This window comes from Cladophialophora immunda (assembly GCF_000835495.1).
Source record: "Cladophialophora immunda strain CBS 83496 unplaced genomic scaffold supercont1.9, whole genome shotgun sequence".
Taxonomy (NCBI): domain Eukaryota; kingdom Fungi; phylum Ascomycota; class Eurotiomycetes; order Chaetothyriales; family Herpotrichiellaceae; genus Cladophialophora; species Cladophialophora immunda.
This window is the reverse complement of record NW_015622549.1, coordinates 106,038-122,810: the sequence shown is the minus strand read 5'-3', so window position 1 is coordinate 122,810 and position 16,773 is coordinate 106,038. Positions and strand designations below refer to the sequence as shown.

The 16,773-nt window shown below is 52.3% G+C and overlaps 5 protein-coding genes across 5 annotated transcripts; 3 read left to right on the top strand and 2 right to left on the bottom strand.

The window, feature by feature from the left end:
- Nucleotides 1–1,904: 1,904 nt before the first annotated feature.
- PV07_12470 (uncharacterized protein) lies at nucleotides 1,905–4,033 on the bottom strand. The gene is made up of 6 exons (XM_016399997.1): nucleotides 3,680–4,033; nucleotides 3,509–3,631; nucleotides 3,264–3,455; nucleotides 2,406–3,215; nucleotides 2,274–2,346; nucleotides 1,905–2,221 (listed from the first exon to the last, which is right to left on the bottom strand). The coding sequence occupies exons 1-6, from the start codon at nucleotides 3,965–3,967 to the stop codon at nucleotides 2,103–2,105; spliced, it is 1,605 nt and encodes a 534-aa protein (XP_016242365.1). The 5' UTR covers nucleotides 3,968–4,033; the 3' UTR covers nucleotides 1,905–2,102.
- A 988-nt stretch (nucleotides 4,034–5,021) lies between these two features.
- On the top strand, nucleotides 5,022–6,957 carry PV07_12469 (uncharacterized protein). The gene is made up of 3 exons (XM_016399996.1): nucleotides 5,022–5,356; nucleotides 5,410–6,217; nucleotides 6,296–6,957. Exons 1-3 carry the CDS (start codon nucleotides 5,160–5,162, stop codon nucleotides 6,929–6,931), a joined length of 1,641 nt encoding a protein of 546 aa, XP_016242364.1. The 5' UTR covers nucleotides 5,022–5,159; the 3' UTR covers nucleotides 6,932–6,957.
- Nucleotides 6,958–7,194: 237 nt separating this feature from the next.
- PV07_12468 (Sua5/YciO/YrdC/YwlC family tRNA threonylcarbamoyl adenosine modification protein) lies at nucleotides 7,195–9,804 on the top strand. Its single transcript, XM_016399995.1, has 2 exons — nucleotides 7,195–7,267; nucleotides 7,323–9,804. The coding sequence occupies exon 2, from the start codon at nucleotides 7,449–7,451 to the stop codon at nucleotides 9,168–9,170; it is 1,722 nt and encodes a 573-aa protein (XP_016242363.1). The 5' UTR covers nucleotides 7,195–7,267; nucleotides 7,323–7,448; the 3' UTR covers nucleotides 9,171–9,804.
- PV07_12467 (uncharacterized protein) lies at nucleotides 9,663–12,391 on the bottom strand. The gene has a single exon (XM_016399994.1). It carries the CDS (start codon nucleotides 12,195–12,197, stop codon nucleotides 10,035–10,037), a length of 2,163 nt encoding a protein of 720 aa, XP_016242362.1. The 5' UTR covers nucleotides 12,198–12,391; the 3' UTR covers nucleotides 9,663–10,034.
- A 186-nt stretch (nucleotides 12,392–12,577) lies between these two features.
- On the top strand, nucleotides 12,578–16,510 carry PV07_12466 (uncharacterized protein). Its single transcript, XM_016399993.1, has one exon. The coding sequence runs from the start codon at nucleotides 12,930–12,932 to the stop codon at nucleotides 16,236–16,238; it is 3,309 nt and encodes a 1,102-aa protein (XP_016242361.1). The 5' UTR covers nucleotides 12,578–12,929; the 3' UTR covers nucleotides 16,239–16,510.
- The last annotated feature ends 263 nt before the right edge of the window (nucleotides 16,511–16,773 follow it).

Below are 16,773 nucleotides of genomic sequence, written 5' to 3'. Positions count from 1 at the left end.
CCACGATCCCAGGTAACACCTCGACCATTCCTCGTTAGCTTGTGGACACTGCATGATCTCCAGTCCTCTGCGAACCTGCCATGTATCGCCCGCAGGCGGAAGCGGAGATTCAGTATCGCACACCTCATGTGATCTGGAGACCCATTCCAGGAGAAGGGATGCCGCGAGAATGTGCAAGCTTGTCGAGTGTTGGTGGAAGCTGCGAGCTCGTTCAGCCGGTGTTTTGGTCGACCACGAGTCCTCTTCCTTGACGCAGTGGCCCTCCTCCAGAACTGTCTTCTCCCAATATGCCATTTCCCGGCCAAGAACCTCGAGTAGTTCAGGGTCAGGTTTCGCTGGGCTTTTACATAGTTGGACAATCTCAATGATGAACTTTTGGAGCGCCAGAGGGAAACCTATCACTGGACTATTGTCGGCCGGCGAGGCATCTGGGAATGTTAAGGACTGTAGCGTCTGTTCTGCTCGTGCACAAAACTCAAAGTCGGGCTGAAAGTCCACTGCAAAGGGCCGGTTAACCGTCTGGCGAAAGACTTGATAGAGGATGCTTTCCCAGATGATACGATGAATCGGGCGTGGCATGGGCGGTCTTCGCGAATTCGTCCATCGGAGTTTCATGAGCTGGATTGCTCCCATCACATGTTTCCCGATGTCTTTGTTGGTCCCAATATCAAATACCTGTTCGCAAGCACATATTGGTTAGTCGGCTCGGTCATCTGCAAAAGCAGGAAAACTCACTCCGTGGATATAAAGAAAGATGATGGCCACGAGGAGGGCGTCATTAAAATCATCCCGGCCCCAGTCGATCGTGCTGAGAGAGCGATTGACCTCAGAAACGGCACGAGTATAGTACCTGATACCGGCCTCGTTCATCTGAGCACTTCCGGTAAGAAGGTGCATCCGCGACGCACCACAAGCTAGGGCAACGTCTTTCATGCCCTCAAATTGCAGAAGCATTTCCACTACCTCGGGGATGAACTGGGACTGGAATCCCGGATGTGTGTTCGAGAGGATGAGCAGTGGTAAGAATCCATCAAGAAAGTGCCGGAAACAGTCAACTTCAAGGTCGGATTTGAAGACTGGCGAGTTGAAGAGGTCTGAGTTGAAAGAGATTTCACGGCACACGAAGAATGGCGATGCATCAGTACCAGCACTGTCTTTGCTGCTGCCGGAGAGCCGTCTTGCGACATCAACGCTTTTGGGCAACTTAGGAGGCGACGGCGACACAGGAGATCTCGAGGCTCGACTATGTCGCCGGTCGAACAGGTCGTCTTCGGCAGGCCAGGTACAGACTCGGTTGGACTTGATGCACTTTTCGCACCGAGGCCTTTCTTCCGTGCATTTCTTCCGTCGCACGCGACCCAAAATCCTGTCAGCTACAGATGGCTCCACCGGATATAAATGCACTCACAGGTCAAACATCCAGTCTTGGTCCGCAGAGTGGCATTGGATTGTCGTGCCATACCACCAAAAATTTTCCTCGGGCAGCTTCGACGCAGATCAACATCTCATGGTGGGCGGTTCGATGTTCCCGAGACATCCATTGAAGTGCGACAAGAGGATGGATATCGCCTGGGAGATATTAGGTACGGTACATTCCAGGAAGCTGAAATCGACGTCTTCAATCCTTATCAATCGAGGTCGAAGCAGTCTGAATTCTAGGCCCCAAGCATGGTGGGTTTTCACCCCGCATTTACGAGACCGGCGTAGTCGGTCTCAACCGACCCAGAGCATTGGGCTGGCGAGGCCATGGAAGGACAAGCGGAATTCGTTGCGAAGTTGCGGAAATACCTGTACCCACACACACGAAGGCCTCGAAGTCCCTCTTCGTCTCGCTGCGGCACACATCCTCAGGGGTTTGACGGTTGCACACGGCTGCCATACGATGGAAATAAGGTGGCCCTTGTTTTCCATTTGGACACTCTTTCACCGAGACAGTGAGTCTTGTCTCTTATTTATCCAGTCAGCTATGTGTTGAACAAAGATCCCTCACTGGGGTTTAGCACCCTTTTCCAAAGCCATGATACCGCTTCACCACCAGAAGGTCTACTCGGTCCCTGGTCCTTATCCACGCCAACACTTTGCTGACCTTGGACTTTACAGTGTTAAGAGGCGCCCAGAGCCTTCGATATCAGCTCCACGGCAGCCATTAGCTCTTCGTCCTGTTCAGATCTAGCGACGACCTGAATATGACAAGGCGCTTTATCGACGGCTTCCGGCATATCTGCAGTCTATCAGCCACTAGCTTTACAACCTGCTCTTGAAGAGCCACTCACAGTCTGGAATTCTGGGGTCGGGGAGGTCCAGATTCTTGTCCGCCTTGAGATATGGGATAATGCAGGCAGGGTACTGCTCGAGTAGATCAGCCTTCATTCTTGCGTCGGCACATAGCCCAGCTTTTCACTTACCGCTAGGAGATTCCACATCACCGTATACGGCGGCATTCTGAAGGTGTCATGGGGTACAGCGGTCTTATGCGACCCTGGTGCCACAATAACGTCCAACTTGTTCTCTACAAAGAGCTTCAACCAGTCTGATCGAAATTTGAGACGCTGTTCATTCATGTCGAATAAGTCACCCAGACTCTTGTCGCGGCGGCCTTCAGGAGGCGGTGTATACATGTCCTTGACCGAGGTGACCCACGGCTCCCCCGAAGCTTCAATATGTTTGAATCCGGTGCACTCATTATCGATATCGAAGAATCTCCAGGACAACTCTGTGGCCTCTTTGAACGACGGAAATTTTTCGAGCATCACAATGTTGTGGCCGGCTTGCTTCAGCTTTTCCGTGGCTGTCTTCAATGCTCGCAGGATTGGTGGTTGGACAAGCCAAGTGGGACACTCGAGGATAACACCAATCGTCAGGGCCTTTTTCTCTTCAACAGGATGCCAGGGCATGGCAAGTGCGGTATAGTCAAAGTTCCACGGCTTCGAATTGATGACGGATTCCAGAAACAGTCGCAAGTCGCGGGTACTCGTCGCCAAAGGTCCTGCCGCTGGCATTATGCCTGTCCAGCCATCCAGCACCGGATTCGTCTGGCCGCCAAAAGGAATGCGATCAACAGATGGCTTAAACCCGTATGTTCCACAACAGAAGGCAGGTATTCGGATGGATCCCCCGATGTCTGTCCCGACACCCAAAATTGAGCCTCGCATACCGACAAGGGCTCCTTCGCCGCCGCTACTTCCCCCAGCAGTGAGTTTGAGCTTGTGAGGATTCTGGAACAGGTAAGCAAAGCGTTTGCAACTCTACACCATCGCCCTTACCAGCACGCGGCCAAAGACGTTGTTTTCGGAGTCGGCTGTCATTAATGTTTGCGGAAGGTTGGTCTTGACATAAAGCACGGCGCCATTTTCAAGCAGTATATCAACCAAAGGTGAGTTGAAGTCCGCCACTGGTCGGTTGATAAAAGAGACATAGCCGATTGTCGAATACGTGCCCTTCAGGTTGAAGGAATCCTGTAGGCCACAACGTTGAGCAATGAGACCGCCCGAGAGATCTTTAGCCATACCTTCAAACTTATGGGCATTCCATGCAACGGCCCGATTGGCTTACCTTCTCTCTCCAGATATTCGTCGAGATATTTAGCTCTTTCAAGAGCCTTGTCGAAGAAAATTTCTGTCAAGCAGTTCGTCTTGGAACTTCAGCGACAACTGCCTCGAGATACAGGATTGTTACTAACCACTTGATGGGCGACAGCAGCTCTCTTGCAGAAGGCTTGAGTGACTTCAACAGCGGAAAGCTCTTTCGCAGCCATCTTGGCTATCAGATCGACAGCATCATAATTTTCCGTGATCTCGAGCTCCTTGGGCGTGAGAAGGCCACACTTTGCAGGCACGTCCAGGACGCTCATATCGGAATCAGCATTGACTGATTCTAGGATGCTTGGAGCCAGCCGCCATTCTTCAGGTATAGCTTTGGCTCCCTCGGCACGTTTCTTCGCGACCAAAGTTTTCCAATCCTCGCCCATTCTTGTGATCGGCCAAATATTATTCAGGATGAGACTACAATAGGTTCAACAAGTTGCGAATGAAAGTTGCACAGCTTTATGTATACTCTATTGCTCGCCTGACACAGACTCCAAAGCGGGGAAGCTTGGACAGAAGGGACGGGATGTTCACTGATATTGAAGGTTCGTCAGATCAGGTAAGGGAAACCTCGCTTGACTGTCCTGTTTGCTCGCTCAGTCGGTTTGGTGCCTTCTGATATCTCCTCTAGATCCCTTTTTGTCTGGACAAACAGGATCATTTCCTCCGCCGGCACATAGCAACGGTCAATCACACGGAATTCCGCGATGCTTGTTTCAGGCTAAGATCTTGGAATGGAAAGGCCGCCTCTTAACTATCGGCCCAAACCCAGCACCAATCAGACATGATAGCGCCCGCAAAGGATTCGGACGACGGCCGGACTCTGGCTACTGGAGGCTATGTGGCAATCTGCCGCCTCTAAAACCCAGGCGCGGCCTGAACGGGCAGGAGAGTTTCCGACAATGGCTTTGAAACTGGCCTTGAGCCAAGGAAGGCCGGAAGCAGTTGTGTTTTCACGAAGCAACGACATGCCAGAGTGAGATGAGGTTTCTTCGACACAAATTTCAACATCTTGCGCCCACAGGTTCTGGAGAACTACTCGTTATACCGACCCATCCCTATCGCGACCAGCTTGTCGCGCTTGTCCCTGCGAGGGCATTGACTTGCATGGTTCTCCCCAATGGCTATCCACTTTATTTCATCGCCAGCTCCGCCCTCCATCAATACATGATCGTCGTACCCCTGCCTCACCGTTAACCATGTGGTACATCCGTGTGGTACAACCGACCACATGCGGAGATCCCAGTATCTTATCTTTCTGCGCTGCGTTTTCATAGGCTTTATCATAAGAGTCTATGCTGGAATCGACCATCTGGGTCTATTCCGAAGGCCATTCTGCTCTTATCGAGGAGATTGCGCGTCGAATCTTCTATCTCTGGTGCACGCGCATGCGGTGCTCTGGAACTTGTTGCGCGGACATTTGCGATGGCGGGAGCACAGACACATAAATCAGTGTTACGCCCATGATGGCGATCCTATGAAGATCACCAACTCGGTTCTCGTCTTCTTCTCTCCTCACTTCTCCATCCTTCGTCTCTTTCCCTTCATTTTCGGAGCCTTGCAATCTGGACCGAGATGGCGCACTACAACTTACCAGTTGACACAGTCCCGGGGACTGTCCACCTCGTGGACATTGAGCATACCATGCATACCCGACATGCTGGATCTGGGGACAAGGACATTGTTCTAGTACCCACTCCATCGAGCGACCCTGATGATCCCCTGAACTGGTCGCCTAGGCGCAAGCTCATGTTGACCGTCACAGTCAATATGTATGTCTCACCACGACCTTGATATTGTGTGCCACGACACTGACCGCTACTAGTTACACCTTGGTGGTTGGCATTGCTAACTCTGTGGTCTATTCGGTGCTTGTTCCGCTTTCTGATGCTTCGGGGGTCTCTATAAGCACCCTCAACCAAGGCACGGGATACTTGTTTCTTCTTGCTGGCTGGGGTTTGCTTTTCTGGCAACCTTTTGCCCTGCGATATGGCAAGCGACTGACCTACCTTCTCTCCATCTGCGGAACAATCGGTTGCACAATGTGGGGCCCATATGCTCGTGGCAACGGAGTGTGGATTGCGAAAAACGTTTTGGGAGGGTTTTTTGCGGCACCGATAGAAGCTCTTCCGGAGATCTCTGTGACAGACGTGTATTTTCAGCATCAGCGAGGAACGTACATGGGCGTCTACGCTTTCTTCCTCGCCGGGAGCAACTATTTTGCCCCAGTGATCTGTGGCTTCATCGCCGATGATCAAGGCTGGAAGTGGGTGTTCTACTGGCCTACAATCTTCCTCGGCGTGGCTTTGATCTTTTGCTTCTTCTTCATGGAAGAGACGAACTACATACGATCCACAGTCGGTGTTGTCGAGACATCGAGTGGCAGCCAAACACCCATTTCTGCGACTAAAGACGAGAAAGCGACAGAAAAGATGCCGGACGTTGTCAACGAGCCCGCGCTTAATGTTGAGAGCGGCACCGTGGTTTACGGCAGCAACAAAACCTACTTGCAAAGAATGTCGCTTTGGCAACCGTCTCCCGGGGAACCAATGTGGACAAGAGCCTACAGGTCGTTGAAATACCTGAGCTGGCCTGTCATCTTCTATGCTGGGTTTAGCTATGGCAGTTATCTTGTGAGTTTTAGATTCGGCTATGATCATCTTTTTTGTACTGAAAGAGCTCGGCGTCTTACTGACAACGTATCCCAACAGATCTGGTTCAATGTGCTGAATGCAACTGCAAGTATCATTCTAGGAGGTGCCCCATACAATTTCAAAGCCTCCATGGTCGGACTTTCATACGTCAGCACGTGCTTGGGCGTTATGGTTGGGTGCTTCTTTACTGGCCGGTTCAGCGACTGGCTCACCATCAGACTTGCGCGCCGCAACAACGGCATCATGGAACCGGAACAACGCCTCTGGCCCTTTGCAGCGTGCATCATTATCGTTCCTGCATCCCTCATTCTGTGGGGCGTAGGTGCTGCTCATCACGTCCATTGGTTTGGGTTGATCTTTGCCATGGGCACCCTGGCCGCTGCAAATTGCTTCGGAATTACTCTCAGCGTCAACTACCTCATCGACACATATCATGAAATCAGCGCAGATGCAATGACGACGGTGATCTTGGTTCGGAATACCATGTCATTTGCCATTGGCTACGGAATTACCCCTTGGTTGGACAACCTCGGTCTGCAAAATTGCTTTATCTCGGCTGCGTTCATCGGCATGGCGGCCTCATCGGTGTTTCTGTTCATGGTTTTCTATGGCAAGACCTTCCGGGAGCGGAGTCGAGTGAAGTACTGGAACTTGGTTGCAGAACTGATGGCTAAGAGCGCCGTGACCACCTGAGAGGGAGGAGGCGATTGGGTGAGCACATGACAAGGCTCGTAGGATAATAGCTCGAGCTTGATGACTTGTGTCTCATCCGACGTGTTTGGAGCAGTGAAGCGAAGTAGGTATATAGACAGAAAACCATGCCATGCTATCGACTCAGGTAATTAATGGTCATTGGTCAAGGCCATAAGGCTGCACTGAGGCGCAAGGCTGTACACGTGATGCATAAACCCGCTCCGATCTCATTCCGACTTTTTGCCTCGACCATTTTTTCCTCGCTCGGCGTGATTCTTGTCCTTGCCTATCCTCACAGAACACCATTCATGTTCACATATGTTTGGCCGTATCGCAGTATGTCTCTGAGGATCTAATTTTCAAGACTGTCCAGCTGATCTTCAATACGGAGCCTTCGAACCGGTTTCTTCCTTGGTTCAACATGCTGAGCCTTGCCGATTTTCCGCTTGTGCTGAAGAATCGCTCCTGTCGGCGTCAGAGTACCTCATACTGGTGGCGGCCTGGTTGATACGTCTTAATGAACTTCCTTTTGCGATCACATCTCCACCCTAAGTTTCCATTGAAGCATTTATCAACCACTTCCAGAACGACATCGACCACCACGATGCGGAGTATTATCAACAACCGCTCTCACTTGGCATCGATGCCCTACACGCACTGTCGCACGCGGATAGTCGATCTGCTCGACCTCGACATCCCTGAACACGCAACTGATGAGGAATACCGCGCCATCTACCTTCAGTACATCCTCTGGCCACCCCCAAGCAAAATTGAGAATGCGACCCTGCTCCGGGATGCTGTTGAATCCATAAAACAGGGCATTGCCCCCCCAGTAGCCTTTCCCACGGAAACCGTTTACGGTCTTGGCGCGGACGCGACTAATGAGCCCGCAGTTTCAGGGATCTTTGCAGCCAAAGGTCGACCCAGTGATAACCCTCTTATCGTTCATGTCTCGAGCATCAAGCACCTGGAACGGGTCACAGGGGAGCCGTTGCCGGAAATATACGTGCCAGTAGCAGAAAATTTTTGGCCTGGTCCTCTGACGATCCTCCTCCCGGTGCCATCATCTGGGATCTTTGCAAGAAACGTTCACCCTTTCCAGTCGACCATTGGATTCCGGATCCCGTCGTCGAAATATGCTCGCTTCTTCATCGCGGCAACTGGGAGACCTATTGCGGGTCCGAGTGCGAATTCTTCCGGGAAGCCAAGTCCCACGACAGCGCAACATGTTCTGGAGGATTTGGACGGAAAGATCAATTTCATATTAGATGGAGGAGGCTGTGAGGTGGGTGTGGAGAGCACGGTTGTGGATGGGCTCCACGATCCGCCACTGATCTTGAGGCCGGGGGGTGTGGGCTTGGAGGAGCTGAGAAGCCTTGGGGCAGAAATGGGTAATAAATGGGAGAGGACGGCGATCGGATACAAAAGACATTCTACAGGACCCGCTGATGGCTCAAGAAATGATGGCTCAAACACGACCACGACCCCCTCGACGCCAGCGTCTATGAACGGGTCTACTATTGGGGTTTCTGCATCTTCGGCCAATGCGAGCGTGGCTCATTTTGACGGCGCCATTAGCTACGAAGATGATGTCAACGGTGCACCTCGCGCTCCGGGGATGAAGTATCGACACTATGCGCCAATAGGCCGACTGGTTCTGTTTTCCGAGGACGCCGTGCGGGACGGTCGCGTGCCGGACAAACTGGATGAGCTGGTTGGGAATTGGCGGTCACGTTTCGATGTGGATGGACAGGGGAAATCCCACGAAATCAGGGGTGGAATCATCTCCTGTCACTGGCCTGCCTTTGCCGGGCTGCAAGTCAACGAGGTCTCTTCGAACGGCTCGTATTCCAGCACCAGCAGGGAAGAAACCCCTCAAGCCGCCCTTTTAGACGCAGTACCGAATTCCGTCTATGCGCCAATCACCTCGATCGCGACAACCACCGGGAAAAACACCAACGTCACGTTATACGACGTTAACCTCGGCCCCGACATTGCCTCCCTGGCACACTCGCTATTTGGGGTCCTGAGACTGTTCGATGAGCTGGGCTGCGCCTTCATCTTCGCCGAGACCGTCCAGCGAACTTCGAACTCCTCCATGCCTCCATCGAGCCACCCTGCCGCCTTGACGAACGGCCAACTGCCGGCCGGACGACAAGAAACCAGACACACGCGCCGGGATCTCGAGGACGCAGTGATTGATCGGATCGAGAAGGCCGCCGCCGAGAGGGTGGACTGAAGCTCAACCCGGCCGATCGACCCGTTTGCTAGACATTTCTTCTCTTCATGCCGCTCGCTTACCGCGACCCGCGGGCTCCATTGTCAAATGTATCCTACCATTTCTGACTTTTCGCCCGTCCTAGAATCAAGAGCATACTCATAGACGGCCCGAAGCCACGGCCCACTCGAGGAGAGCAGAGGCGTGTGAAGTATATAAGGAGAAGTAGACAATGGGTAGAGCCATAATCAAGCGACGCCGGTGGCGGCACTTTCCTCTACTCCCGATAGGTCACTGGTGACAGAAATGGGCGTCTGGGACTACATAACTACCCACCTTTCACCTATTTTACACAGGTAGGACAGGGCAGGATGTGTCTCCACGAGAGACCTGGTCCCTCTGCCTGCACTGTGCAAGACGGATTTGTTTCAGTGGGCAAAGAGCGTGCCGCTCGTGGAGTTGGGAAGGCTACGAAAGCGTGCGTCTTGATGCATACATGCAACTACACATGTAGTCAAAAGTATATCCATGTCGGTGGAGAGATATAGCTCGGCGGTATTTTGCGGGATTCAGTTCATGCACATGACAGAGAGCAGCAAGGTGCAGAGCACATCTATGGTATTCCCTTCCTAGACGGGTATAAAATCGACGAGGCCGAATCCATTCTTAACATAAAATTCGTTCGCATCACTATCAGAGAATCCTTGTCTCATCCGCTCAACCACAACAAGGACGCGAGGAGGGGCTATCCTATACTTCCCTCGGTGCTGCTGCCAGTAGCCCGCTCACCTAATGTGGTCGTCGTCTGCGCCCGCCGCGTCCAGGATCCCTTGACCTGGAACAAACCACGACCACTTCACTTCTACTCTGGCAGGGCCGAGGATTTCAGAGCTCAATCAGACTTTCCTCGACAGCAACTGGCTGCTGCTGCGTAGGATGTGCCGCAGGTTGGCTATACGCAGCCGGAATATGTTGTGGTGCAGAAGGGAATTGGTCCTGCGTATAGGTGGGATAGGTTGTTCCATATGAACCCCCGGTGGACATTGGCGGCGGTTGTTGCAAGGGTTGTGGTTGCTGTTGCTGAGCTTGCTGATATTGCGGAGCAAATTGTTGTTGCTGTGATTGCTGTTGTGGGTAAGGTTGCGACGGAGCCTGTGTTTGCTCCGGAGGTGCTGGCTGTCGTTGTTGATAAGGCTGTTGTGTCGCCTGCTGAGGTGGAGATTGATGATACTGAGTTTGAGGCTGTGGAGCAGGTGCCTCAGGTGGCATCTGCGGCATTTGAGCGTAGGGCGTTGGAGTCTGCTGAGGATCTGAGGGAGGCATCTGAGGATACATAGATGGAGGTTGAGAGGACTGAGATGGGTACGGTTGCTGCGGAGCGGGTTGATGTTGGTACATCTGTGGTGAGGGTGGTTGATTGAATTGTCCAGGTTGCGGCATAGGTTGATGCTGCTGTGAGGGCTGTTGAGCTGGATATTGATACGGTGAGGCAGGAGTATCTTGTTTCTGACTCGAATATGAATACGAACGCTGAGGTTGAGGGATCGGCGTTGCTTGGGTAGGTGGAGCATAAGTCTCGACTGGCGCATTGCTGAAATAGTAGTTCTCCGCGCCACCAGGACCAGCGTTCATCGACGGCGGTGGTCCCGACGATATCGAGGGATACATACTCTGGGGGGCCGCAGGCGAGGGCATTGCGTAGGCGGCGTACCCCGGATTTCTCTGGTTATAAGTATTGTTCAACCGCTCTTCAAGCATTCGGTCGTAGTACCGCACGACCGTAGATAGTTTTGCATGTAGATCGAGGAGCGCGTCATTTTTTGACATTGTTTCGCCCAGTGTCCGCGCCAACTTCGGTCGAAGCTTTCCAATGCTCTCGTACAGCTCTTGAATCTGAGGCTCGCGCAGAATTGTGCCCGGCGGCTGGTGCTGCAAGCGGTCGACCAACGTGGCAAACAGGTTAATATTCTCAGCTTCCATCACAGACAATTCATAATCGTTCTTTGGCATGACGAAAGGCTGAGCGGAGGTGGCTCCGTCGGTTGTGGTTTTCTTGAGAGAAGCAGCATGCTTCTTGGCTTGCTCTTCGGCTTCTTTCAAAGATAGTGCTATGGCAGCTTTCAAATCCGGATCGTCTTCTTCATCATTTGATACACCGTTTGTCTTCGCCGGCTCTTGCTTTGACTGCGACTGCGGAACATAGCCTGAGCTTGGAATGCCTTTCGCCTCTTCAAGACTCATTTCTAATGCTCTTTTCAGGTCCTCATCAAAGCTGCTATTGTTCTCTACCCTGGCACTTCGGGGTTGCATCGAACTCGGTTTGGGTGCGAAGGAGACGCGGCGGTCGGAACCACCGCCTGACTTTTTGGTCAACTTGTCGTAACAGCCGTCGTCGACCCGCACTGGCTGCATAATGCCTAGATGCGGGAGAGGAATCGACTTTGATGAGCACTGTTGGTCGAAGACATTGCCACAATTCCTGCAGTGGTGCTTTCTATTTGTCAGGGTGAATGAGGTTCTGCATCGCATGCAGACATCGCTGTCTGTCCACTCGGGCGGTGCACTGCTGTCCAACATGCTGCTGGCTATCTCGATCTTGGGCGGAAATTTGAAGCCTTCCGACTGCAAGCTCTGGTAGACCTGGTCGATATATGACAAATCGTATCTTCCCTGAGTAGCACTGGCCCAGCTCTGGATCAGCTCCAAGATCTTCTGCTTGACCTCGTCATTGACAGCCGCGGCGCCGGAGGCTTTGAGTAACGAGACCAGGTTGTCCATGAATTCACGGGAAGCAATCTCCGTGAGGAAATGGGAGCCGCCATTCTTGACGCAGGTGTCTGTGAGTTTCAGGGCTGATAGTTGGACATTGGGATTCTTGTTGCCTATCCGCCTCTTCAGCGATCGCATGGCCTCTTTAGGCTGCACTGTCTTTGATCGGATGAGGTCCGTAATCTCGAGCGAGGTTGCGATGTCTTCCAAGCTTGAAGAGGTGGCTTTTTCGATCTGTTCGTCGAGCACAGACGTGCCTGACGAGAACCACCCAGCCATTGTGCGGGATGGACAAATACAAGGCAGCGATTGTCGTTTTGCGATGAATAGGGAGGACTTGACGGCTTGCAAATGACGTTGTTATAGGAAATTAACGAATTCTTGTCCGGCAATCAAATCAACGGGACCGCCTGTAGAGTATTCAGAGGTGGAAGGTGAGATTGGAAGTACTGTGTAGCTGGGATGAACTGATGGTTGGACGCAGTGAGTATCTGGGGAAGTTCTGGATAAACGTGCACTATCCGCCACATGCGCATGCACCAGCCACTGAGCGCCCACCAGCAACGGTCCATAAACTAATCCGTTAGTTAGCCTTGCCTCTGGCCTCTGGTGGCCTCAGCCTCGCCCGCTGTGTCATCGGTGGGCACTTCGCAGACGGGCATTTCCCCATCTATCTCGTTCTCGGCCTGCGGCCCCAGGCACTTACAGAGCGTCACGCATCTGGCTCGAAACTCCGTTTCCCATACTGAACAACTTTCCAGTGACTTTCAGCTGTTCAACACCCTATTACCCTCGAGCCAACTAATGTCATTCTCGACTCGACATCTCCGGAATTTCCAGCCTCCTTCTTCGGTCTCCAGCAATCAAGTCTGACGCTCACATGCTCTGCTTGATCAATCATAAACGCCCAAGGTCAAGGAATTAATTTTAGAAGCCTGCCACTCAGACGGAAGGTCTTGCCACTGGTCCAGCGCGCAATGATACTGCGGTAGGAGCGACACTCATATCGCCATGGCGGTGTATGCATCCTCATCCTCCGTATCCTCCCATACCACTTCCACCTCGGCCAGCGCTCGAAGCAGTTGGACCGATCCACGAGATTTCGCCCCAGGCCCCGGCTCGGGCGCTGGAAAAGTCTACGCTCACATCAAGGACATCATTCAAGATGCCACTACTTCCTTCCAAGTAGACGGTTCGCTCCCTCAGTATCTGCACGAAGTCGAAAGTTCCACCACTGTGGCAAAAAGCTCGGTCGACTTTGGCCGTCACGATTTGGCCTACAAGAGTTATATGCGGGCATATGAAATAGCAGTTAATCACATTCCAAGACACAAGGAGTTCGGATTCTGGGATAACAACCCAGTGTGGCGAGCAAAGTACAAGGCTGCTCTTCAGAGACTGGTAGAGATGGAGGGAGAGATGACTCGGATCAAAGCCCTGATTGAGGATAACAACGCCCGTTATGGGACTCAACCACAGTCTCGCACAATGCCTAGAAAACCAGTCTACTCTACAGGGTTTGGTATCCCTCAAAATTTGATTCCTGGCCGACCAACCTCTTCTGGCAGCAACGATGCCCCTCTGCGTTCGACTTCGCCAAATTCATCTGCAGAGCTACCTGATTCCCTCCGAATCCCCCGGGCACGTCCTTCAAGCAAACCCAAACCCGAGAATTTGCAAGGTCGACCTTTGACAGAAGCGGCCAACGATCTGACCCAGCGATTCGCGAAGCTCAGGGGCCCGGGAAATGCAACGGAACACTCGAACTTATTGTTCATGCCTAAAGCGGGGGATTTCCAGCATGGAGCAGGATATAACTCACAATCACATTCCAACGATGCGTCGACCTCGCGAACCAGCGCATCCCGAGCGATTCCTGCTTTCAGCAATGGACCTATCGTCCCACCAAAAGTGCCAGCTGCACCGCCCAAGGTCCCCATTGAGACTTCCATGGCCTTGCCAAAGCCTCCTAGTCCTACTTACAGCCCGATTAACACGACGACGGCCAATTTCCATGCAAACAACCATCGACTTTCGGCTGAAGTGGGCCGTCCGCCCTCGGAGAGGAAGCAGACTTACTACAATCAATCGCAGAATTCATCCACAGCCTCATTGCACCTGCAAAGGACTCGCGACGAGCTCTCTGCCCCGTACCGACCAACTACTCCCAATGGAGTCAATTCTGCCATCCCCCCTAAAAACAGCTCGAGTGATCTCCCTCATCAAACGTCGATCGATGCCGCGACTCTTCAGGACTACATGAGGAGATACAACGTTTTACTTATTGACATCAGAGAGAGGGCTTTGTTCGATGATGGGCACATCATGTCTACATCGATTATTTGTATTGAACCGATCTCTTTGAAGGAGGGTGTCTCGGCAGAGGAACTAGAGGACCGACTCGTACTGGCGCCGGATAATGAACAGTCACATTTTTCTCGCAGAGATGAATTTGATGTGGTTGTTTATTATGACCAGTACACAAGCGACGTCTCCTACCTTAAGGGTCCACCCACAATGACTAAGGCTCCGGCATTAAGAGCACTCTATGATACATTGTACGAATTCAACGACACGAAGCCCCTCAAGGACGGCCGACCGCCTGCGTTACTGGCCGGCGGGCTTGATGCTTGGGTAGATTATATGGGAGTTCAATCACTTGCGCGGTCACGAACTGCTGCCACATTGGGTATCACACGCCAAAGGCCCGTCGGTCCTGGTAGACCTATCGCACGACAGCGCATGGTTTCTGCCAATTCTCGTTATGAGGTCCGGAACAGGCGTCTTCGTGACCACAAATTTCTGGATGAGAGCGAGCAAGAGGCGTGGCGTCAGCAGGCTATGCAGGAAGAAGTGACCCCGATCGAGAAACACGACACCGCAAGCGATGAGGAATATTCGGTGGTGGAGGAAGAGCCCGAGCCTCCGTCGCCATTCATTCCCGACTATGAGACATTCTTGCGGCGGTTTCCATCAATTCAACAGCAGGAGTCCATGGTTATGCCTGCTAGACGACCTGTTCCCTCTCATCACGCCGCCTTTGTTCCTCAAATTGCACCACCTCCCGTTCCCCAAGTACCGGCAAGGCCTGCTCCCGCCATACCGAGGCCGAGTTATTCGGGCCACTCGGATATCAATGCGCCCCAACCAGCGCTGGCTAGGGTGACGTCCGCCACTCGGCCACCTCTTTATTCAACCGTAACATCCCTTCGCAGACGGCTACCCAAGACCGGCCTGACGAATTTCGGGGTAACCTGTTACATGAATTCCACTCTGCAATGTCTGTCTGCGACTATTCCCCTGTCAAACTTCTTCAACGATCGGCTCTATGAGGGGTATGTACAGCGCAACTGGAAGGGTAGTAATGGCATCATGCCCAAACTCTATGCCAACTTGATCCAAGCAGTCTGGCAGGGAGATAATGAGGTGATTAAACCGTCAACTTTCCGAAACTTCTGTGGCCGTATGAACCGAGAATGGGTGATCGACCGACAGCAAGACGCAAAAGAATTCTTCGACTTCCTGGTCGACTGCCTCCACGAGGATCTCAATGTCAACTGGGAACGGACGCCTCTTCGGCCTTTGACAACGGCAGAGGAAATGCAAAGAGAGAGGATGGAGATTGCACGAGCCAGTCCAATCGAGTGGAAACGCTACGAGCACAGAGACCATAGTTACATGTCTTCTTTGTTTGCCGGTCAACATGCCTCGCGCCTGCGTTGTCTCACTTGCAAACGCACTTCGACTACATATGAAGCATTCTACAGCATCAGCGTAGAAATCCCTCGAGATCGTGCGGGCCACATCTATGATTGTCTTTCCTCATATTGTCGAGAGGAGAAACTGTCGGAGCTTTGGCGATGTCCATATTGCAAGTGTGAGCGTGAAGCCACCAAGCAAATCATCCTTACTCGCCTACCGCAGTTTCTGGTGATACATTTCAAACGATTCGCCGCATCAAAGCACGAAAAGGCCAAGAAAATCCACACCCCGATCGAATTCCCATTGCACAATCTAGGCATGGATGATTTTGTGATCCCGCGATCTCCCGCGCTACCGGACCAGGACGGGCGTCTGAATATGGAGCTTGCAACGACACCACCCTACACGTATGATGCATACGGGGTTCTAAGACACCTAGGAAACAGCGGTGATGGAGGACATTATATCTCCATTGTGAAGGATCAGGGGCGGGGGGTGTGGAGGAAATTCGATGACGAGAGGCATGTTGATTTGGACCCGATGAAATTAAGCCCGAGGGACAGGTTGCAGAACGGGGAGGCGTACATCGTGTTCTACCAGAGAGCGCAGGGTCGATGATCGACGTCCGGCTGCCAATAGTTGGGAAGAGATAGTGGCGGCATTGGCTCCTTTTCTTGTGGCACGTTCGAGCAAGCGAAGCTTTTCTCCATGAATAGTGTGGATTGGTATTTGGCTGTATACGTCTTGACGAGACGGATTTGTTGACCTTGGAGGAACGCCGTCTCCTGGATGACCCTGCATTCTGAATTTTGGGACGGGAAAGTTTGACGACGACCATGAAAAGAATCCGATATGACGAATGAAAAGTAAGGTTCTTAGTAGTAATCCGGTATCCTCTTCTCGTGGATTGTCTGTCTCGATTCGCTCCTTGACGCCCAGGCCGTCGAAAACTTATTTGCGGTATCTTCAACCAGATAGATTGTTTCTTCACCTGGAAGATGTTTGAGCAGGCAGCCTATCCCTAGTCTTGTCCTTGATTTGACAGAGGTTTGCTCTTACTGGTACCAACGACTGGTGAGTTTTCCAATGCGATTTCCAAGAGGCTTCCCGCTTCTCTTGAGTCTCGGCTTTGTAACGTCATTCCACGTCGGAC